General features: G+C 45.2%; 1 protein-coding gene across 1 annotated transcript in view; it reads left to right on the top strand.

The window, feature by feature from the left end:
* Positions 1-24401, top strand: part of Galm (galactose mutarotase) — a 75840-nt gene extending 51439 nt beyond the window's left edge. The window contains exons 5-7 of the mRNA XM_008831525.3: positions 19382-19523; positions 21666-21840; positions 23190-24401. Coding sequence (XP_008829747.1) covers positions 19382-19523; positions 21666-21840; positions 23190-23267 — 395 coding nt within the window. The 3' untranslated portion in view covers positions 23268-24401. The remainder of the gene's footprint in view (positions 1-19381; positions 19524-21665; positions 21841-23189) is intronic.
* The last annotated feature ends 654 nt before the right edge of the window (positions 24402-25055 follow it).

Below are 25055 nucleotides of genomic sequence, written 5' to 3'. Positions count from 1 at the left end.
CAGCCTTGAGAGTGTCTCAAAGTAAAGGTGTATTTAAAAGAAAGAAAAAAAAAATAACTAAATATCATAGGGTATTCCCCCGAAGGAACAATCTATATCATTAGTTTTGTTGTCTGGGCCTACAGTCCTGGGATGTCATAGCTGGAAAACATCATCTATTTATCAGTCCAGCATTTGGACCCACAGCGGTTGGGTGCCTCTGGGACAGATGCTGCTCTTGTCCATCTTGGGTTAGCATGTCAGAAAGGTCTTTCTAATATTGAACTAGAATTCATTTACATAGAGCCAGGCTCCATGTGGCCTCTCTCAGGGATCCCAGTTCTTGTTTGTTCTTTCTTTCTTTGTCTTTTTTCTTTTTTTAGACAGGATCTCAGTATGATGTAGCCCTGGCTGGCCTGGAACCCACTATGTAGACCCACTATGTAGGCTTCGATCTCACAGAGATCTGCCTGTCCCTGCCTCCCAAGCACTGGGATTAAAGGCATGCACCACCACACCCCAATTCAGGGAAGTCCCTTCAGAGTAGCCATAAGGCTTTAGAAGGCAGTGGCCCTTCCTGAATCTTTCCTTCGGGTACAACAGCTCAGGACCCTGGGCTATTCTTTCTTATGTCATTTTCCCTGGTTCTACCCTGTCTTTAGCCCTCTCCACCTGTGATGTCTATTCTACAAAAAGGTAACTGAAAACTATCCCTATCTCATTACAGATGATGTGTGTTTGTGACTTGTACATGACTCCTACTGAATGTAATGCTAAGCTACGTTCTTTATTTTTTATTTATTTATTTATTTTTTTTGAGACAGATTCTTGCTAGGTAGCTGTGACTGGCCTTAAACTCACGATGAAACCCAGGCTGGTCTTGAACTCATTCATGATCCTCATGCCTCAGCCTCCCAAATTCCAGGCATACACCACCACACCTGGCCCAAACTATATCCTTAAAGTCATTTTCACATATACTGTGGCTCAGCTATGTCTCTAGTTAAAAATAATGATAATTATACTTAACATCCATGAGAGTTACTGTGACATAATGGCTAAGAACATGGGCTCTGGAACAAGACTGCCTAAGTGGGAAGTACTGTGCTAAGTAGCGTGTGGGTGTTAGCTGTCACCAGCACCATCATCATCACATTCACCAGCAGCCACTATCATCAACCACCATCATCATCATGTGCTAGACATTTTCCCTGTGTTAATGGATTTAATCCTCATAACAACTTCATGATAATCGGACCTATCCCAATTTTACAGATGAAGAAATGAGACTTGATAAGATTGTGTTTTATACCCAAAGTCAGAGTTAGAATCTAAATCTAAGCAGATTGCTTTCACTTGGTTTGTTTTTATTTATTTGTACTAGGGAATAAACCCACTTTATATGCTAAGCACATGCATCCCAAGCCCCCGTTTTCTTTTGTATTTGCTCTAGACAGAGTCTGGCTGTGTAGCCAAGGTTGGCCTTGAATTCACAATCTTCCTGCCTCAGCCTCCCAAATGCTGGGATCACCATATCCTGCCCTGTTTGAAGTGTCTGTGTGTGGACGTGTGCAAGTGCTTGTGGAGGTCAGAGGTCAACATTAGTGTCTTCCTTAATCACTCTCCACCTTATTTTTTGAGACAGGGTCTGTCACTGAACCTGAAGTTTATGTACTTGACTAGGGTGGCTGGCCAGCTAGCCCCAGTGCTGGGATTACAAGCTTGTGCTGCTGCTCCCAGCTTTTTACATGGGTTCTGAGGAGTTAAACTCAGGTCCTCATGCTTACATGGTAAATACTTTTCTGACTAAGCCATGTCCACACACCGTGTTTGATTTATGACAAAAGTATAAAACTGTATCTGTTCCTGTCATTCGCAATTTCCCCTTGTGGTAGTAGATGCTTCCACCTTACCTTGCACTGCCTTTTAGATTCCTGCCTCTATCATCCCAGGTGTTTTGTCTCCTGATTTTATGCTGTCTGCCTTGGTTTGAAAAATACACCTTCTGCCTCTTAGGTCATCCACAAGGTCAGAGGCTACATGGCAATCTGGTGCCTGGGGGCAACAGGTCTTTTGAAGCTCCCTGGTCTAACCCTCTCAGAGAAGCCTGGAGAGGGGTCCCCCATGATTTGTCCTTGAACATATTTGTGTTTGGTCCCTGCTTAGGATGCTCCCCACTTTTCTTTCAGGTATCCATTCCAGAGTCTTCCATGTTAGACAGCAGCTCCCAAATTAAGAATTTGTAAAAATCAGCCCTCCAGGCAGGGCAGCACGCAGGGGACAAGTGGGAGGAAGTGGAATACAGTGTCCACACAGCACACATCTCAGAGAGGAGAGTGACCAGTTAATTCCTGCAGACAGAGCCAGGAGGCCAGGCCTAGATTTCAGATGCCATGCCTCCGACTCAAGCAGTGCCAGCGCAAGCCATGTTCCAGATAAACAATGAGAGGCCAGGCAGCCAAGGCTGAGCCAACATAAAGGATGTACTTGAAGCAGCAATCTCATCAGAAGGAAGGTTGGGGCTAGCCTTGAATTCAGATGGCATGGTCATGTGGAGCAGTTTGCAAGGAGGGGAATACTATGGCAGTATAGGCTAAATCCCCCACAGAAAGCCATTTCACAGCCCTGTCCTGGTGCTGACTGACTGGATAGGCAAAAGTGATTTTTTCCTTTTCTCCTTTCCTGGTTTTGTTCTCTGACCCTGAAATACAATACAGTGTGGCTGTGTTCAGTTACCCATCCTTTCCACATAAGAATGTCCACTACCTGTCCCTGTTGCTCTTCTTGGAAGCTGTGAATTGTTATTGTAGCAGCCGTGTGTGTGTGTGTGTGTGTGTGTGTGTGTGTGTGCAGGAAAACTTGTATGCCCCAGAGTGTTCTTTCTATGAAATTATCAAGCAAACACTAGGTAGCTTTGAGCAGCAGAGCTGTTCTCATGATACAGCAGTCAACAGTCATCAGGTGATTGAGCCCCGAAGAGAACTTAGGATTCAAAGAACGGTGTCTTGGTTCTCATAGAGTAGCATATGGCCTTAAGCGTGTTCATGCCCTTGAGTGATGGGTGCCCCATGTACCATGAAAATTGATAGAGCAGGCAAAGGAACTCCAGCTGGCAATGCAGAGTGCTCAGACCTTACTCAGGTACATGCTTGGTATGAGCTTAGAGAACTGTTGACAAGATTGACTTAAATTTATGGGCTTCATGTATAAAATGAAGATAATAATTGGACCTATCTTGTTGGTTATGAGGGCTAAATAGAGAAATAATACATAGCCATGCATGGTGGTGCATGCCTTTAATCCTAGTACTCAGAAGGCAGAGGTGGCAGGATGTGTGTTTGAGGCCAGCTTGGTATATATTGCAAGTTGCAGGCCAGCCAGGACTACATTTTTTTAAAAAAAAAAAAAAAAAAAAAAAAAAAAAAAAGAAAGAAGAAAGAAAGAAAGAATACATGTGAAGTACTTAGAAGAGTCTCTGACATTTCATAAGAGCTTTGCAGATATTAACTATTAGTATCAACTATCACCGTTAGTCATTTTTTTGATCATTTTGACACTGTTTGCTATGTATTCAGTATGGACTGGACATGCACTAAGCACACTCATTTACTGAACTACTCTTTTAATTTTGCGTGTGTGTGTATGTGTTGTGTGCACATATGTAGGAATGTGTATATGTCTCTATGTGTGGTATATGCTCTGTGTGTGCAGTTGCACACACCTGTGTGAGCAGAGGACAGAGGAGGGTGTCGGGTGCCCTATCACTTTCCTATATGTCCCTTTGGGACAGGATCTCTCCCTGAACCTGGAGCTTTCAGAATCTTTGTCCCATCCCACGCCATCCCCCACCCCCATCATGGCTAGACTGGTAGCCAGCAGGCCTTGGTTACCCTCCTGTCTCTGCTCCCCTCAGGGCTGGGGTCACAGGCACGCATGGGACCATGCCTGGCTTTTATGTGGGTGCTAGGATTTGCACTCCAGTCCTTATGCTTGCACAGTACACACTCTTAACTGATGAACCATCGCTCTCGCCCCCACCCACATCTTTTTTTTTTTTTTTTTTTGTCTTTTGAGACAGAATCTCTAGCCCAGCCTGACCTCAAACTCACTATGTAGCTAAGGATGACCTTGAATTTCTAATTCTTCTACCTGCACCTCCAGATTGCTGGAATTAGTAGCTTGCTGCATCACACCCTTTTGGCTGTTTTCTGTTTGTTTGTTTACTTGTTTTGGACAGGGTCTCACATATCCCAGGCTAGACAAGTACTCTACCAACTGAGCTGCTTTCCAGCTCCCGAAGTACCCTTTGACATAGGTGTGCTTCAGTTGAAGAAGTTGACAACTGGAAAGGTTAAGTAATCTACACATAGTTAAGCAGGTGGTAATTGATGGAGTAAAAATCTGGAAATAGCTTCCCTGATTCAAAGTTAGGCTACCACTGCACTGTCATGCCTTGTCTCAGTTAGTCTTCACAGTAATTTTATGAAGTAGTTGTTTGTCATTTTACAGATGAGGAAAACAAAGTTCAGAGAAGCTAAGCAACCTCTACTAATTTTTTTCCTTTTTGGTCTTTTTGAGACAGGGTCTCCCTGTAGCCCCAGCTGTCCTGGAACTCACTACGTAGACCAGGCTGGCCTTGAACTCACAGAGATCCACCTGCCTCTGCCTGTGCCTCCCGAAGGCGTGCGCCACCACACCCAGCCTCTACTAATTTTTGCAACAAAGAAAGCCAGAATTTAAATGCAAGTCTAAAAGCTGGGCATGGTCATGCATGCCTGTAATCCCAGCACTCAGGAGGCTGAGGAAGGAGGATTGTGAATTTAAGACAGTTTGGCTTATAAGCAAGACACTGTCTTAAATAAATTGGGGCTGGAGAGATGGCTCAGTGGTTAAGAGTACTTGCTGCTCTTACAGAGGACCTGGGTTCAGTTCCCAGCACCCACATGGTGCTCATAACCATCAGTAACTTCAGTTCCAGGGGATTTGATGCCTTCTTCTGGCCTCCTCAGGCATTGTATGGATGTGGTGCACTTACATGCAGGAAAAACACTCATTGAGAAAATAAAATTTTAAAGTTTTTTTTAAAACTTCAGATCTAGCCAGGTGTGGTAGCACAGGCCTTTAATTCCAGCACTTGGGAGGCTCAGGCAGGTGACTCTCTGTGAGATCAAGGCCAGCCTGGTTTACACAGTGAGTTCCAGGCCAATTAGGGCTACAGGGAGACCCTGTCTCAAAATAACAACATAAAATTGCACATCTGAGCTGAGTATGGAGGTACATGCATATAATTTCAGCACTCAAGAATCTGAGGCAGGATGATGATAAATTTGAGTTGAAGATAGCCTGTGCTACATATTGAGTTATCTCAAAAAACCAAAGCAGTAGAGTTGGGCATGGTGGTGCATGCCTTTAATCCCTACACTCGGGAGACAGAGGCAGCTGGATCTCTGTGAGATTGAGGCCAGCCTGGTCTACATAGCAAGTTCCACGCAAGTAGAGGGCTGCAGGGAGACAGAAAGACCAAAATTTTAAAAAAAGGAAGCTCAGTCCCAGTCCAGACCATTCATTCTTTGAAGTTCGATTGCCATATAGTGAGTAGGATGCTCCTGGGAAGCTGATATTAACAGCTATTGATGATCATGACTTCCAATGCCAGAATCCAGGGATACACACTTTGCTTATGCAACCCCTTTGGGCGGGGGGCTGTCATATTAGGAACAATGTCTACTTTTCTCCAATGATTCGTTTTTCTACAATTTTTGAAGACTGTTGATTTGCTCACATTAAAACAAACTTTGGGCTGGAGAGATGGCTCAGCTGTTAAGAGAACTGGCTGCTCTTCTAGAGGACCTGGGTTCAGTTCTCAGCACCCACATGGCAGCTGGAGTCTGTAACTCCAGCTCCAGGGGAATCTGATGCCCTCTTCTGGTCTTTGCAGGTATTGCATGACACAGGTGCAGTTACATACATACACATTAAATAAATAAATAAATAAATAAATAAATAAATAAATAAATAAATAAATAATAAAAAGACAAGCTTCTGTGCCTTCTCATGTTTGTTGTACATACTGCAAGAAAATGGAGAGATTATAAATGCTGCAGACCTGGGGTTTTTTTCCCCCATCTGTTCTGAATAGCTTATGACACATCTGGGTTGAGGGAGCCTCAATTCTGAAATTTCCTCCATAGGACTGGCCTATGGTCATGTCTGTAGGGCATCTTCTTGATTGTTGAGTGATGTGGGAGGGCCCAGCCCACTGGGTGGTGCAACCCCTGGGCAGGTGGGCCTGTGTTGTATAAGAAAGTAGGCTGAGCAGGGACCAGGGAAGCAAGCCAGTAAGCAGTGTTCCTCCATGGCCTGTGCTCCAGCTCCTGCCTCCAGGTTCCTGCCCTGAGTTCCTGCCTTGGGCTCCCGGATGAACTGTGACCTGGGAGATGTAAGCCTTTCCTCCCCAAGTTGGTAGTGGTCAGAGTATTTTGTCTCAGCAATGGAGAAACAATCTAGAACACCATCCAAATGTAATTCCAAGGATTCATGTTCTTAATGTAGATTCTCTTAAAGGCAATGTACAAAGAAGGGAAGGTATAGAGATTAACCTCCTGTGGGGACTTGCTAAGTCAATGATAAGAGGCAGAAACACCTTAATGTACTAGATCTAGTGCTACATAACAAATCACTCCAACACTTCATTTATCATCTCTCCTGTTTCTTTTAGTGAGGAGTTTGGACAGGACATGTCATTCTTTGCACATGATTGTGCTGGATAGCTTTAGTGTCAACTTGACACACCTGGGTTGAGGGAGTCTCAATTGGGGAATTATCTCTATTGGACTGGCCTGTGCTGAGAGGCAAGAGGCATCTTCTTGATGAGTGATGTGGGAGGGCCCAGCCAACTGTGGGTGGTGCCACCCCTGGGCAGGTGGGCCGTGTTGCATAAGAAAGCAGGCTGAGCAGGGGCCAGGAGAGCAAGCCAGTAAGCAGCATTCCTCCATGGCCTGTGCTCCATCCAGCTTCTGCCCCCAGGTTCCTGCCCTGAGTTCCTACCTTGGGCTCCCGGATGAACTGTGACCGGGTTTATGTAAGCTAAATAAACCATTTCCTCCCCAAGTTGATATTGGTGAGAGTGTTTTGTCATAGCAATGGAGAAACAAACCAGAACAGAGAAGTCTAGTGCCTCCAGCAAATATTAGAGCAGGGGCTGGAATCCTCCAAAGAGTCCTTTCTCTTCCATGTTTAGCAGTTGATGTTGGCTTTTGGCTGGGGGCCTAGTTGAGGCTGTGAGCAGGAACACCCACTCTCCTTGTGACTTGAGCTTCCTGACCATATGGTGGCTGGGCTCCTAAGGCAAATGTTGTGAGAGAGCAGTCCAGGCTCAAGTCACTTTGTACTTCATAACCTGGCCTCAGAAATTACACCATGGCACTTGTGCCACATTCTGTTGCGTGAAGGAGATATTAAGGTGCATCCAAGTTCAAGGGAGAAATAGAAACCAGCTGTCAGTGAGGGAGTGTCAGCATCACGTGTGGGATGGGATGTAGACTATGGTGCAGTCTGCCACAGCAGGCAGGGAGAAAGGCCGAATTCCTCAGAATAGAATGCTGGTGTGAATCTCTGTGGGATAAGAGCAGTCAAGGCAGGTGGATTGCAGGAAGGCAGTAAGTTTTTCTCTTCATTTTGAGCAAGCAGGTGATAATAGCTGTCAAGAATGCAAGAGGAAGATTTAACTCCCGGTGGCAGATCTAGCATGTTAGAAAGTTCTGTCTTCAATGATCAAATCCACTTGTCTCAACACTGACACAACTGTTTTGGCCAGTGACATTCGTATGATTCCTCTTTGATGAGGATTGATCCTCTTTGACCAATAGACCCTGACCCCTGTCACTTTCCCCCCGACCTCTGGCTCACTGTCACTCCACTACCACTTCTGTCATAATTCCTCATTTTTTCATTATTCATACTGGTGATATCCTGACCTCCCAGCCCTTTAAGATCCTCTGTCTGAAGCTCCTCACTGCTTCTGTTGTAGGACCACACCATTGACTTTGTCATTATCTCTCCACGCAGCCTTCTGTGACCACTCCTCAGGATGTCTGTCTTTGAGTTCCAGTCACTCTTCAGCACCACAGGAACCTACAGTCAGTCCTCTGGTCCTTCTACCCTTTGGTTCTCCCTCACCCACTCATGACCTCACTTCCTTCCCCTTCATCCCTAGCTTAGATAGGAGCCCAACCCTGGAATCACCCCTTGGCATATGCTCTCAGCTTCCTTGGCCGCTCCCTCCTTAGATTCCCCTAGCAAGCCCCAAGCTGATTAAAGCCAAGCCCCACACCCACACAGCTGCTGTCCTCATGAGCAGCTCCAGTGTCCTTACTGTAGTGTGTGGTTAGACTTCCTGGAAAGAAGAAGCGGAAATTCAGTCCTAAGTCACTCCTATGCCCCAGCTCTCTGCTCCACATCTGTGGGTCAGAGCCTACTGTCTGCCAGGCTTTGCTGCTCAGACCTTAACACACACCCAGCCATCCTCAGGAAGATAAGAATCCTGTTTTAGAAAGCAGCAACCGTGGGGCTGGAGAGATGGTTCAGTGGTTAAGAACACTGGTTGCTCTTGCAGAAGACCTGGGTTCAAATCCCAGCACCCACATGGCAGCTAACAACTGTCCGTAACGCCAGTCCCAGGGGATCCAACAGCTTTGTCTGTCCTCCGCGGGCACTGCAGGACACAGGTGCACTTACCTACATGCAGGCACTACACACATACACATAAAATAAAAATAACAAATTTTTAAAAATTTAGAAAATGGCAACCAGAGAGAGAGAGAGAGAGGAAGAAGAAGAGGAAGAAGAAGGGGGGAAAGGCGGGGGGAGGAGGAAAGGCTTTGTCAGCACCCGGTGGCTTCCAAACTAGAACCATGCTGTGACACCCTCTCACCATTTTCATTTCCTCTTCATTTTCCGTACACTCAACTTTGCTCAAAGAATGATTTTGACATTTCCTTTCTATTCTTAGCAGAAAGCAGGAACTCATATATGTAGATTAAACAAAGTTAAAAGAATTAGCTCATTTTTTCCAAATTCTTAGAAAAACCAAGAGCAGCTGGGTGTGGTAGTGCATGCCTTTAGCCCCAGCACTTGGGAGGCAGAGGCAGGCGGATCTCTGTGAGTTTGGGGCCAGCCTGGTCTACACAGTGAGTTCCAGGCCAGCTGGGGCTACAGGGAGACCCGGTGTCAAAAAGACTAAAAAAGAAAAACCAAGAGCAGATACTTCATATCCATCACCAAGGCTGATAGAAAAGGCCTTCCCTCATGGAAACCTGTAGTCTCTTTTTTTGGTGGTGGTGGTGTTTTTTGTTTGTTTGTTTGTTTGTTTTGTTTTTGGGGTTTTTTTTTTTTTTTTTTTTGGTCTTTTTGAGACAGGGTTTCCCTGTAGCCCCACCTGACCTGGAACTTTCTATGTAGACCAGGCTGGCCTCAAACTCACAGGGTGCTGGGATTAAAGGCATGCACCAGAAAGCATGGAGACTTTGAAGCTCTATGTCACTTCAGGCACGTCTCTCTTGCACTGTCAGCCTTGTTATCTGCAGAGTGAAGGGTCTGCATGAGGCAATTCACAGGAGCTTTCTCAACCTGTTACCCTGACTTTTTCACAGGACACTACCATTTTCACAGTTGCTCCTGTTTTTCGGTTTGATTTCAAGCATCAGTTTTCCAATCAAGCAAAGACTTCATTTGCCCAATGGCTACAGAGAGAAGGGACACTGTGACTGCCCTTTAGGATCCCACCCTCCATCTAAACATAGAGCATGCTATGATCCTTAGTTATTCCATAGTGTGGTGTGTGTTCTAAGTCTGATGGGAATAAGACAGAAAAGGGACTTATCTTACTATAGAGATTGGAATAAATGCTATTAGGATTTAGAGTGTTATCTTACCTTTTTTTTTTTTTTTTTAAGACAGGATCTATGTAACCCAGACCAACCTCAAACTTGAAATCTTCCTGCCCAGGTACCTAAGGACTGGTATTCCAAGTGTGCACCACTGCCACACTTGGCTAGAGACTATTCTTTTTTAGTTCTGTTGCTGCTGTTTTGAGATAAGGTCTCACTTCATATGTCACACTGGGGTTGAACTCAGGGTGATGTTTCTGCCTCAGCCTCTTAATGCTGGGATCACAGGCATGAATCAGCATGTCCAACTTAGTACGCTCATGAGATCAGTTGGATGGGACTAGAGTGTGCTGGGAGTAGAAGTCACAGAAAGGACATCCCAATTATGAGAAAAAGCCCAACAAATGGTGACTCTGGGGGACATATTCCATAATTTCTACATATCTATTTGTGAAATACATGAGGGAGTATAGATGGGGGAAAAAGATTAGACTCTCATCTCTTTTTTCTTCACATTTAGCAAGAATCTCATTTTAGAACTGTCCCAAGTTTCTAATTTTAAGTCAAGGCTTCTCTATAGTTTTTAATAATTAACCCACTCTAACCTCTGCTCTGTGCTGTATATGCTGTCCTGACATATTCGAGTCATTTATTTATGCTATTTTCCTACTAATATTCAAGCTTCTCATCTACCTACTAGGCCCATGTAACGTAAAGAACACATAATAGCAGCTTCGTGGGGGGAGGGGCAAAGCACACCCTGATCTGTAGGTTGCTCAATAACGGCCACGTCTGTAGATGCCCTGTGCCTTTTTAAATGAAATTCCATGACTTCTTTTGTTTCTTACTCTTCTACTTATAATAATACCTTAAGGGAGGTGTTTATAAGCAATTTTAACTGACCTGGGGCAACCACAAGCTTGTCACAAGGTTAGATTTTTTTTTTCAAAGTCAATTATGGCTTTAGGAAGGAGCACCGTGTTGCCGGGCATGGAGGTGCAGGCCTTTAGTCCCAGCACTCGGGAGGCAGAGGCTAGTGGATCTCTGTGAGTTCCAGCCTGGTCTACTTAGTGAGTTCCAGGTCAGCTGGAGCTACAGGGAGACCTCAGAAAGTAGGAAGGAAGGAAGAGAGGGAGGGAGGGAGAGAGGGGAAAGAGAAAGAGAGAGAAGGAAAGAGAGAAAGAGAGAGAGAGAGAGAGAGGAAGGAAGGAAGGAAGGAAGGAAGGAAGGAAGGAAGGAAGGAAGGACCATATGTTTAGGGGGACAAAAAATGTAAAATATGGATTGGTAAAAATTAAAAATCTTCCTGAGCCCAGAATAGCTGCTCCTTTTGTTTTGTTGTTTTGAGTCAGGAGTTCCCTACAGCCTCAGCTGGCCTGAAACTCCCTATATAGACCAGGCTGATCTCAGTCTCACAGAGATCTGAATGCCTCTACCTCCTGAGTAAGGGATTAAAGGCATGTGCTACCTTCCTGGATGCCATGTGCTTTGTGGGAGGTCTACTTAAGGCTTCACATGAAGTAAGTTATTCTCCCTCAGAACTGTATGAGAGTTGTGGAGATGGCTCAACAGGTAAAGGTATTTGCAAATACGCAAATATGAAGACCTTGAGTTCGTATCCCCACAGCCCATGTAAAGAGCAGGACGCAGTGGTGTGTGTCTGTAATCCTAGCACTCCTACAGTGAGTTGGGAGGCAAAAAACAGGAGAATGTCCCAGAAACTCACAGAGCAGCTAGCTCGGACTGTGCAGTGCCCTAGCAAGCAACAAGAAAGACCTTGCTTCAAACGAGGTGGAAAGAGAACTGATTTCCACAGGGTTGTCCTCTGACCTCCACGTGCACACTAATCCATACACACATAACCACACACAAAATAAGAAATGAGAGAACTGATTTCCACAGGGTTGTCCTCTGACCTCCACGTGCACACTAATGCATACACACATAACCACACACAAAATAAGAAATTTAAGTTTTTTTAAGTCATTATGGGAGGTGGTTGGTCACGAAACCATTAAAGGTTAAGCACCCAGGTGGGTCACTACCCTCTGGGATTTGACTTTTATTGTGTAATGCTCAGCGTTTAATTCTCAGAACTGATCTGTTGCAGAGGACAGGCTCAACTTAGATGCAGTTTAGTAAAGTCCTTTCTCCTGTGTGTCTAGCGCCATCTGCTGGGTAGCAGTAGTTTACTGGAATATCTTCTGTTCAAAGTGGCAGAGGAAGGATTTTGAAAAGGGGAGGAGGGAGCAGCTTAGAGCTGATTCTATTTACCAAAAAGGAATAGAGGACTGGGAAGACAGCTCAGTCGGTGAAGTTGTGTCTTGCAAGCATGAGGACCTGAGTTCAATCCACAGAACACATAGCAAAAAGCCAGGCAGGGTGGCAAAGACTTACAATTCCAGAGCTGTTGAGGCAGAGACAGGTGGAGCCTAGCCGAATCAGCAAGTTCCATGACAGCGAGATCTCATGTTCCAAAAAACAATGTGGAGCTGGGCATGGTGGCATATGCCTGTAATCCCAGCACTCGGGAGACAGAGGCAGGGAGATCTCTGAGTTTGAGGCCAGCCTGGGCCACATAGCAAGTCCAGACTGGCCAGAGCTATACAGTGAGGCCCTGTCTCAAAAAAACCACCTCTCCCCCTCTCAAAAAAAAAAAAAAAAAAAAAAAAAAAAAAAAAAACAATAACATGGGCAGCACCTGAACATTATGACATATATCCTGTATTAATTCCAGTGATTGAATCTCAAAGCGAAACCCAGTAGAATGCTGTGTCTAAGCCAAATGACTCAGAAAAGTTTAAAATACAAGAGTGCAAAAAGCTGGGCTGGAGAGATGACAGAGAGATGGCTCAGCAGTTAAAGCACTTGCTGTGCAACCAAGAGGACTGGGGTTCAGATCCCCAGAGCCCATGTAAGTGCTGGATAGGCATGACAGCGCACCTGTGGTGCCATCCTCAGCAAGCACAGACTAGGTATCCCCTGGGAAAGCCCTCCTGTTGGGATCCATGAGCTCTGAGTTTGACTGAGAGACTCTGCCTATAAATAAATAAATAAATAAATAAATAAATAAATAAATAAATCAACAAATAAATCAAATAAAATAAATAAACCAACAAATAAAATAAATAAACCAACAAAATAAATAAATATGGAGAGGGGCTGGAGAGATGGCTTGGTGTTTAGGAGCACTGAGTGTTCTTGAAGAGGACCCAGGTTCAAGTCCCAGCACCCACATGGTGGCTAACAACCATCTGTAACTCCAGTTCCGGGGGAATTTGGTGTCCTCTTCTGACCTCCATAGGCATTGCACAACACGGGTGCACTTACGTGCAGGCAGTACACTCATACACATAAAAAAATAAAATATTTAGGCCGGGTGTCATGGCGCACACCTTTAATCCCAGCACTCGGGAGGCAGAGGCAGGTGGATCTCTGTGAGTTCAAGGCCAGCCTGGTCTACATAGTGAGTTCCAGGACAGCTGGGGCTACAGGGAGACCCTGTCTCAAAAAGACAAAAAAATAAATAAAATGTATAAAATATTTTAAAATGGAGAGCAATCAAGAAAGTTACTCTAACATCAATCTTGGGCCTCCACATGCACTCTCACACATGTGCACCAGCAGCAACACATACACTCATGCTTTCATTGTTAATTACATTTTTAATGCTTTCTGTCATGAAATCAGCCTCTCCTACTGTTAAAATTAAGAAGGATGGGAGTGTAGCTCGGTGGTAGAGCCTCTACTTATCACACCTGCCCAAGACTCCAGCAGCTCCCACGAAAAGACTGACTATGTTGGATTCCCTTTGCTTAGTCTGCTTCTGTATTATTATTATTGCTATTGTTATTATTTGCAGTGCTAGGGATTGAGCCTGTGATCCTGTGCATGCTAGACAAGCAGTCTACGATCGAGCTACAGCCTCAGCCCTACTTTTTTCCTTTGTCTTACTTCCGTTTGTGTGTGTGTGTGTGTGTGTGTGTGTGTGCATGCGCGCAAGCACGCGCGCATACATGTCAGCTGGCCTAGATTCCCTATGGAGACCAGGCTGGCCTTGAACTCACAGAGATTCCCCTGCCTCTGCCTTCTGAGTGCTGGGATCAAAAGTGTGTGCCATGCCCAGCTGACCTAGATATGTTTTAACTCACTTTATAACTCTAATATCTAGAAAATAGCTACACATTGTAATCACTTAAAGTTCAACATATTAGAATACATAATAAAATGTAAATATATTACAATTTTTATAAGGAAAATTCCTTACAACTGATATAGCTAAAGTACTGCTCAGAGAAACTTTTTGTCCTAATTATATTAATTAAGAAAGAGGCTAGCCTCATCTATATAGTGAGTTCCAGGCCAGCTAGGACTAGATAATGAGTCCTTATCTCAAAGGGGAAAAAAATGTAAAAAGAAGTGAGGTAGATGTCTAATGCAAGAAACTTGAAAAAAAAATAACAAAATAAGTCTGAAAAAACAAAAGAAAAAAAAAAGAGCCAGGCATAATGGCACACATCTGTAATTCTAATATTCATAAGGCTGAGGCAGGAAAACTGAGTTTAAGGCCAGCTTGGGCTACATAGAAAGACTGTCATAGAAAAAAAAAGTTAGCAGATATTATGATTTTGAAAAAAGGGGCTGCTTCATTGGAGGGAGAGAAAAGCCAATAAAACAGATAAAATAAGACCAGGGATATAGCTCAATAGTAAATTGTCTAAGATTTCTTGGGCTGGGGAGCTAGTACAGTGAGTAAGCACTTCTATGCAAGTATAAGGACCTGAGTTCAAATCCCCAGTACCCACATTAAAAAGTCAGTTGTAGCTGTCCACACAAGAGCTTGTAAACCTCAGCACTGTGGGCGATAGAAACAGGAGGAATGCTGGGCTTGCTGGCCACCAACCTAGCTCCAGGTTAAGTGAGAGACCCTGTCTTAAGGGAGTAAGACAGAGTGTGATAGAAAAAGGACACTCAGTACTTTAATCCCAGTACTCAGTGTATCTCTATGAGTTCAAGGCTAGCCTGGTCTACATAGCAAGTTCTAGGCCAGAGCTAGGGCTACAAGGAGACCCTGTCTCAAAAAGACCAACAAAAAAGAAAAAGAAAAAAGAATGGCTGGAGAATGAGCTGGGCATGGTGCAGTACTTGGGAGGCTGAGACAGGAGGATTACTGCAAGTTCCAGGATAGCCTGGACTACATAAAGAGCTGAAGGCCAACCTGAGACAACATAGTGAAACCCTCTTTTTAAAACATAAAAAAACAAGGGGCTGGAAAGGTGACTTGTGGTTAAGAGCGTGTACCTCTCTTGCAGATGACCTGAGTTTGGTTCCCAGCACCCACATTGGGCAGCCACCTGTAATTCCAACTCCAGGGGATCCAATATCCGCTTCTGGACTCCTTGGGTACCTGCAATTCACAGGCACATACCCACATACAGACACACATATATACTATAAATTTTAAAATAAATAAAAAAAAATAGAAGAGGGGCTAGAAAGATAGGTCAGCCTATAAGAGCACTGGCTGCTCTTGCAGAGGACCCAGGTTTAAGTCCCAGCAATCACATGGCAGCTAACAACTGTCCGTAACTCAATTCCAGGAGATTCAATGCCTCTTCAGGTTCCACACTGATCCTTGAGCTCCACAGTCCTGAGCAGGGATGTTTTTGACTGGGCATTAGCTGTGTGATGACCATCAGGTGCCTTCTATACTTTGCCCTTTGGTCCCCACACAGCAGCGTCCTCTCTCAGAACTGGCTACCCACCTGCACCATTGTGATAAAGTTTCAGGACAGCCTCCTTGATAAGAAAAACCTGCACATAAAGCTGAGGAATCTGGCTTACACACAAGGAGGCAGAGCTCACTAGACCAGAATTACTCCAGGAATTGCTTCCTTCAAAGCATTGAATCTAATTCCAGCTTTGACTCAGTTAACTCACATGCTGTTCTCAGTACAGTTTGGAGTGTGTCCACAGACTGATTGAGGAGGTGATTGGAACAGGGAGATTGCCAGCATCCCTCCAGCTAATACTGGCCCCAAATAATTTCAGAATGACTAATCTCAGGACTTTTTAGTGTCTGGTCATTTGTGCCAGGTGCCAGGTGCTAAAGCTTCATTATGAGCCTTGGGATAGGACAGCCCTTACCCTTTGTCCAACTTAACCCTGTATTCATTATTTTTCTCATCACTGCAACCAAATACCTGACAAGAAAGAAGCAACTGAAGGGAAGAAGGATTTATTTTGGCTGATGTGTTTAGAGGATACAGTTAATCACAGTGGGGAAGGTATGAGTGCTGCTGCTCAGGGCTGTGGCGGCAGGAGCATGAGGCTGCTTGCTTCTCACAGCCAGGCAGATCAGGAAGCAGAGAGAGGAATGCTGGTGCTCAACTGACCTTCTCTTTTCCCCTTTTATTCAGTTTGCAAACCCAGCCCATGGGATGCTGGCCCCACATTCAGGTGGGTCTTCCCTCCTCAGTTCATTCTCTCAGGAAACACCTTCACAGATATGCCCAAAAATGTGTCTCCTAGGGGATTCTAAATCCTGTCAAGTTCACAATGACAATAACCATTACAACCTTTATTGGAAATTAGGTATTTCCTTACCTTTTTTTTGGTACTTTAAAAAAATCTTAAACTGAGCATAGTGGTACATGCCTTTAATCCCAGCACTTGGGAGGCAGAGGCAAGCGGATCTCTGTAAGTTCAAAGACAGCTTGGTCTACACATTGAGTTCTAGGCCAGCTGGGGCTACAGGGAGACCCAGTCTCAAAAAGACCGAGAGAGTGAGAGAGCGAGAGCGAGAGCGAGAGAGAGAGAGAGAGAGAGAGAGAGTTCTCAGCACTTAAGAAAGAGCATGTACTGCTCTTGCAGAGGACCTGAGTTCTGTTCCCAGCATGAATGCTGGGAAGCTCACAACTTCCTACAACTCCAGCTTCAGAGGATTCAACACTCTCTTTTGGACTCCACAAGCACCTGCACTCACAATATGTGTGTGCACACACATGCACACACACACAATTTTTTTAAAGATTTATTTTATGTGTATGTGGAGTGCCTGAATGTATGAATGAGCATCACCTGCATACCTGATGCACACGGAGTCCAGAAGAGGGTGTTAGAGCCCCAGCAATGAAGCTACAGGCAGATGGGAGCCACTTGATGTGGGTGCTGGGAATTAAACCCAGGTTCTGCAAGAGTAGCAAGTGCTCTCACTGCTGCTGAGCCATCGATCCAGCTCCTATACACATAACTTTTTAAAAAGTTATATGTGCCGGGTGTGGTGGTGCACACCTTTAATCCCAGCACTCGGGAGGCAGAGGCAAGAGGATCTCTGTGAGTTCAAGGCCAGCCTGGTCTACATAGTGAGTTCCAGGACAGCTGGGGCTACCCTGTCTCAAAAAGACCAAAAAAAAAAAGTTATGTGTATGTATATTTATGTGTATGTATGTAAGTGTGTGTGAGAGCAGATGTGCATTGCCATGGTGCACATGCAAAGTTCAGAAAGCAACATCTGATGTTGCTCCTCGCCTTCCACTTCCTGGAAGTGAAGTGGGATCTTTTTGTTGTTCTCTTTTTTGAGACAGGGTCTCCCTGTAGCCCCAGCTGTCCTGGAACTCACTATGTAGACCAGGCTGGCCTTGAACTCTCAGAGATTCACCTGCCTCTGCCTCCCAAGTGCTGGGATTAAAGGTGTGCACCACCACACCTGGCTGGCAAAGGTGGGATAGCTGGCCCATAAATTTCCAAGGATTCTCCTGTCTTTGCCTCCCATCTTGCCATAGGAGCACTAGGATGACAGATCAGCACTACTGAGTCCAGCTTTTACCTGGGTTCTGGAGAGCTGAAATCAGGTCCTCATGCTTGCACAGCAAATGCTTTACCTACTGAACCATCATTTCCCCAATCCAGATATTTATTTATTTATTTATTTTATGAGTGTTATGCCTGCACGTATATAAGGGCACCCATGTTGTGCATTGCCTGTAGAGGACAGAAGGGGGCATCAGATCCAGTTACAGTTACTGGAATTACAGCTAGCTGCCATGTAGGTGCTGGGCTTTGAACTCAGGTCTTCTGCAAGAGCAACACCAGTGCTCTTAACTGCTAAGCCATCTCTCCAACCCCCCCACCCCATAGTCCAGTTTTTTTTTGTACACTTTTAATTTTGGAGTTTTGTTTGTCTGAGATAGGGTCTCATGTATCTCAGATTGGCCTTGAACTCCCTATGTAGCTGAAGATGACTTTCTGATCCTCTGCCTCTGCCATCTGAGTGCTAGGATTGTAAGTGTGCACAACCACACCTAATTTTATGTGATGCTGATGCTGTTTAAGGGTGTAGAACAGGTTTTCTCTACCAATTTAATAATTAAAAGGCAGGGGAAAAACGATGTTACCAGAAATCTTGGGGAGTCCCAGCAAAGCCATCACATGATACCTGGGAAATCAGGGTGCCCTACTGGGGTTCTTAGTGTCATTAATAATTTAAGAATGGACACAAATGGAAGGTCAAGGACAAAGAACAGACACAAATGGAAACTCTAGGACACTGGAGTTTAAAAGGAAAATCCCAGGGCAGGCAATCTGTAAAACCCCCAAGTGCATGGAAGGAAGGAAGAGTGGAGAAGAATCAAAAGCCAAGCTGCATGAGACAAGGCAGCATAGAGGTCAGCCACTTGGGGCAGGCAGCCACACATCAGGGAGGGGAGCTTTAGAAAGAGTAAAGAAGCTGGGCGTGGTGGCGCACGGCTTTAATCCCAGCACTCGGGAGGCAGAGGCAGGTGGATCTCTATGAGGTCAAGGCCAGCCTGGTCTACATAGCGAGTTCCAGGCTAGCTTCGGCTACAGGGAGACCCTGCCTCAAAAAACAAAACAAAAGCAAACAAAAACAGAAAGAGTAAAGAAGCCCAGTGCATTAGTTGGGAAATTTAAAAGCACACTTAGGCTGTGGCCAGCATCCAAAAGGAAAAGACAAAAGAAAAAGAAATAGTTATGCCATCCTGAGGAAAGGCAGGCAGACCTAGGTGAATCTCATGGTGGCTCAGCTAGTAGGGACTGCACTGGGGGTGGGAATTTGGGGCAGGAAAAACATATTATCTTAAGGTTAAGCTGCCTTTCTAGGTCCCTGACCTGCCCCATTGTATTAACCTTTTAGGAAGGAAACAAGGGAATGTCTCTACCTAGAGGAAGAGTCCATTCTTTACAATGCTACGGACTGAATTCAGGTTTCCCTGTGTGCTAGCTAGACAAGCACTCTACCAACTAAGCTACCTTCCCACTCTTTTCGTTCATTTTATATTGTTACAGCTACTGCATTTTGCAACCAGTTGCCTAATCTAATCAAGAAAACCCAACAATTCATTCTCCTTCTTAGGATCCAGGCTCCCATCTCCTCTACAAATGGAACTTGGAGGCTGAGAACATGGAATCAGTGGGTCTTTAGGATAGTATGTATATATCTATATATGGTCTTGGTTTAAAAACCACCTGTGTTTTCTCCAAATGCTTCCCACCAGGACTTGTTGCTCCAGTGGAAGGAACTGCATTTGACCTGAGGAAGCCAGTGGAGCTTGGAAAACACCTGCAGGAGCACTGCCTCAATGGTTTTGACCACAATTTCTGTCTGAAGGGGTCTAAAGAAAAGCATTTTTGTGCCAGGTTGGATACTTTTTCCTTACTACCTCTGTAGGGGACAAGAGCTACCAGCTCCTATTTGAGGAGTGTTCCCTGTGGCTACATCAATAGCACACACTACAGGCAGGGGTCAGATAACACATCCCTTGTCTTTTCAAAGCTCCCTGCCACAGGTGAATTCTGTAGACTTCATCCTCCCCAACTTCACATCCTCCCTGGCCCCCTACTAAGCATTGTCTGTCTCTCTCTGTCTCTGTCTCTCTGTGTCTGTCTCTCTGTCTCTGTCTCTCTGTCTCTGTCTCTGTCTCTCTCTCTCTCTGTGTAGCTCTCCTCTCTCTCTCTCTGTCTCTCTCTCTCTCTCTCTCTCTCTCTCTCTCTCTCTCTCTCTCTCTCTGCCAGTTCTTTAAGGCCCATTTCTGTCAGAGGTCTTACTTCTTTCCTTCTCACCTCTGCCTTCATTGAACTTCTAGAGCTCTTTGTAACTTCCTGGCCTGTGATTTATGCCCTGCTCACTCCTGGGAAGAGCTGGAGGCTACGCTTCTCTTGCAGCTCTCACTAGTCCCAACTTGTTTGCTCTCATCACTGAATTCCCAGTTCCTCAGGCCGTTTTTGTGTTCGTGAATTCTGACCTCTACTCTAATATCTAATGCCATGCTTGGCACTAGCAAGTAATCAGTTCATAGTTGTAGAATCAAAGGATTTAGGGATAAAAGAAGATTCAAACTCTAATCAAGTCAGAAAGGACTTCCCAAACCTCCAACTCAGAGCCCCAGCACCAAGCCCCCCACTGGCTCCTCTAACTCAAGAGATTTTCATACCTTGTAACTCTCCTCACTGCCCCTCCACATGGAGCCACTCCTGTCTGGTCCCCACTGATTCAAACCCGGACCTCCTCTTCCCAAACATTTAAAAAAATTTTTTTTTTTTTGTGTGTGTGTGTGTGTGTGTGTGTGTGTGTGTGTGTGTATGACAGCAACCTGTGGAGGTCAGAAGACAACTTTCAGAGTTAGTTCTCTTCCTTTCACCCTGAGCTCCAGGAATTGAGCTTGAGTCATCAGGCTTGTGTGGCAAATATTTTTACCTGCTGACCCATCTCACCAGCCCAACAATTTATTTTGTTTGAAGAATTTCATGTGTGTGGTTTGCCTCCTGGTGAGACTATAAGACCCAGGCTTTTCTTTGACAGAAGTACAGGCTCAAGTAGTATCTCTACCCCTGCAGAAGCTTGGTTTTAAAAAAGAGTGAGTGAGTGAATCAGGAGAAACCCACAGCAGGACTGCTCTAGGGGAGACTAAAACCAGTCTGCTGAAGTCCGTGGAAGGGAAGTTCAGTTCAGAAAAACATTTCTTTCTTTCTTAAGACATGGCTGGTTATCACCATACCAAAAGAGAGCTCTCAGGGCTGGAGATATGACGTATCCATTAAAAGTATGTGCTGCTCTTGCAGAGGAACCCAGTTCAGTTCCCAGCACCCAAGTTGGGCAGGTCATAACTGCCTATAACTCCAGCTCCAGGGCATCCGACACCTGCTTCTGATCTTAGGTGCATGCATGCACACTCACACACACACACACACACACACACACAATTGAAAATACGTCTTTTAAAAATAAAAATAATCTTTTAAGAATCCCAACCCCTGGGGAAGGGTAGCTCAGTGGCAGAGTGCCTACCTTGCAGGCCGAAGGTCCTGGGTTCAACAACAGAAGAATCTCAGGACCCTAAAATTGCCTCTCTCCACCTGGCTACTCTCTCCCTACCATACCCCAGCTGGCTGGTGTCAGTCTGTTTTGGCATTCCCCAGAAAAGCCAAGATTAGTGCAAAAAATTGATACTAAGGATCCCAGTGAGGCTTAGGGAATCTTCATTCTGATCTTCCTTCTTTTATCTCCTCCTTTTTGTTTTTTTGAGACAGGGTCTTACTGTAGCTCTGGCTGACCTGGAACTTGTTATATAGACCAGGCTGGCCTTGATCTCACAGTGATCCACCTCCCTGCCTCATGAGTGCTGGGGTTAAAGGCCTGTGCCACCATGCCCAGAATCCTCCTTACTTCTTGCCCCTGTTCTGTGGCTAGGTCTAATTCCTGTCCCAGAGCTGTTTCCCAGCTTCTTCCCTCCCTGCTGCCTTTCTGCCCTGGACTCAAATATGGCTTATCTTTATCCCTAGGGTACGTCACCCTGGAAGTGGACGAGTACTGGAAGTGTACACCACCCAGCCTGGCGTCCAGTTTTACACAGGCAACTTCCTGGACGGCACCCTGAAGGGCAAGAGCAGAGCAGTCTATCCCAAGCACTCTGGTTTCTGCCTTGAGACCCAGAACTGGCCTGATGCAGTCAATCAGGTAAAGTCACAAGCTGACCTGTCAGAGTGGTGTTGAGCTACTACACAATATGACAGGTTACAATACTCAAGTCAGGCTATATGGCTCAAAATTCCATGTCTTTTGTTTTCAATTTAAGCTAACCATAGAAAACCTATCCTTATAAATTGTGGGTTTTTTGGGGGGGAGGGGGGTTGTTTGTTTTTGTCTTTTTGAGACAGGGTCTCCCTGTAGCCCCAGCTGTCCTGGAACTCACTATGTAGACCAGGCTGGCCTCAAACCCACAAAGATCCATCTGCCTCTGCCTCCCAAATGCTGGGATTAAAGGCATGCATCACCATCCCCGGCTAAATAATTGTTTTTAAAAGCTCAAATTTTGGAGATGGAGAGATGGGCCGGTGGTTAAGAACACTGGCTGCTCTTGCAGAGGACCCAAGTTCAGTTCCCAGCACCCACATGACAGCAAACAATCGTCCACAACTCCAGTTCCAGGAGATTGGACACCCTCTTCTGACCTCTGTGGGCATTTCATGACACAGGTGCACTTTCATACATGCAAGAAACACTCATACACATTAAATTAAAAAAAAAAAAAAAAAAGCTTGCTGAGTGTGGTGGCACACATCTTTAATCCCAGCTTGTTCTATATAGCGAGTTTCAGGCCAGCCTGGGCTACAGGGAGACCCTATCTCAAAAATACAAACAGGCTCAAATTTTATACCATCAACATCTCCTTGTCATGTCTCTCCTTGTCACCGCCCCCCCCCGACACACACACACACACACACACACACACACACACACACACACTCATTTTCTGTAACCAAACCTTTTGTGTGTTGGGGGTTGGGCTGGCATGCAATGGCACATGTGTGGTCAGAGGACAACTTGGAGGAGTCAGTTCTCTCCTTCCACCATGTGGGTTTTGGGGATCAAACAGGTCATCAAGCTTGGTAGCAAGTACCTTTACCTTCTAAGCCATCTTGCTGGCCCACAACCACACTTAAGCAGATCTTCTGAACCTTTTCTCTCAATTTTCTCTCTCCTATTTTTTCTCTAGCTGTTACTTAGAACAATGTTCCTCCAAGTATCAGTCCAAGATAAGAAGCTTGTGCCTTGTTCCGAAATACAACACAAATCCATTGCATTGCTTCCTCCAGCAAGTCTTGCTTTGACGAAGTAGGCTTGGTCATGTGGTAGTTTTTCGTTCTGGCTCGTTTTTTTCATTTCATTGCAAATCAGTAATACACTGGCCCCACACTGGCACTGGTCTACAACACTGGCCCAGAGACTAGTACAGAGACACACTCTGTGTGACTGATGGTGTGGCCATGACTAGCAAAGTATGATTGTGGTGTTTCCCTTCACAGCCCCACTTCCCTCCTGTGATGCTGAAGCCTGGGGAGGAGTACAACCATACTACCTGGTTCAAGTTCTCTGCAGCCTAAAGGCTGAAGACGACCTGGTTCAGGACCAGGCTGGGTCCTCACTAGCCTGCCTCCTATCCAGAGATGAGGTGAAGATTTAGAAGCTTTGAAAGTGATCCTGTGTGTTAAACCATATAGATGATAGCTGAATAATCAGCCTGAATATTGATTTCCTTTTCCAACAACTGGCTTCAGGCCCTGTCTAATGATCAGCTCTATTCTCTGTGCAGTTCAGAGGGCAAATGACCCCAGCAACTAATGCTATCATCTAAGGCCCTAGCCCAGAAGTGGTTCCGGGGGACTCTCATGCTATTATAGGCTCCAGCACTCTATCCTACCTCTGTCTTTTTTTCCTCACTCTTCCTTTCTTTTGATGGTACTCATTTTCTGTCTCTTCTCAAACCACCCATCAGAAGTTAGTAACAATCTTAACAATGACTTGAGTTCAGGTTATGCAAATTCAAGTCCACTTCTTTGCCTCTACCTTTCTCTAAACATTCCCAAGGTCACTGAAGGGCAAAAAGGAGTCTGGACCCTGCTTTGCCCGAACATTTCTTCTTAGATTCACTTTGGGAGCTAAGGAGGTGGCTCGACAGTTAAAAGCACCTGAACTCTTGCAGAGGACTGAAGTTCAGTTCAGCACCCATGTCAGGTGCCACCCTTTTCTGGCCTCACATGCATATACATACACACACATAATTTAAATTTTTTTTTAATCTTAAAATTTTTTAAATTCACTTTATAAGCATTAGGGTCAGTTGAACTATCTTTTAGCCTTAGAGGCAGTATGAGTTAAAGCATAAGATCCAAATATCCTGAAAGAATTTAGATTCCCTGCTTTTGAGGTTAACTAGAAAGCCCAGCCAAGGTGTGGGCAGAAACAGAAACACCAGGGACAGGAGCTGAATGGGAAAGCCTCACTCCAGCAGTGCCCAGAGGATCACACTTTACAGGAAGCAGATTCTGTGTTAAGGCGATGAATGGCATGGCTGGAGGATCTTCTCCTAATGAATGATTGATTATATCATTAGTGATGGATTTGGGCTGGTGATTTTTTTTTCAGGGAGGGGCCAATGATTTTGAAAGAAATTTATTTTATACTATAGTTATCTACTACAATCAGTTGAAATAAAGTCAAAATCTGAATCTTCAACAGATTTCTGTTCCTTCATTCATGTGTGTGTATGTGTGGGTGTGGGCGTGGGAGTGCCTGTTTGGAGGGTGGAGGCCAGAAGAGGACCTTGGGCATCCTCTTCTATTGCTCTCTGCCCCATTCTCTTGGGACGATGTCTTTCACCGAGTCTGGAGCTCACCCTTTTTCAGCTAGGCTGGCTGTGAGGAATCCTCCTGCCTCCATCCCCACCCCACCCCCAATGCTGACCTTAGAAGTGCGCATGGCCACACCCACCTTTTTCATGTGGGTGTTAGGGATCCAAACCTGATACTCAAGCATTTACAGCAAGTGCATTTACTCACTGAGCCATCTCCCCAGCCTTGTCTTCTTACCAGTGAGACAAAAAGATTAGACTATCTAGAAGACGAATGCACATCTGTCGGGAGGGACCTAAAGCTGGGATGCTCATCTTTCTCTTCTGGTTTAGGCCCTCCAATGATTGATTATGATGGAGAATGAGGAAAGGGTGAACAACAAATGCCCATGCTGGTCCAAGCCTGAGCAACAAAAGCTGGGCACCTAGAGTTGTGGTCCTATCCCTCTTCCTCACGTTGTGGAGTGCTTCACCAGAGAAGACCACTCAGACAAAGTTTTGCCGAATGAAAGTCATTACTGTCAGAACCGAAGGTGTAGTA

Source organism: Nannospalax galili, unplaced genomic scaffold, assembly GCF_000622305.1.
Source record: "Nannospalax galili isolate Female #2095 unplaced genomic scaffold, S.galili_v1.0 scaffold1735, whole genome shotgun sequence".
Classification (NCBI taxonomy): domain Eukaryota; kingdom Metazoa; phylum Chordata; class Mammalia; order Rodentia; family Spalacidae; genus Nannospalax; species Nannospalax galili.
This window is presented reverse-complemented; position numbering and strand designations above follow the sequence as displayed.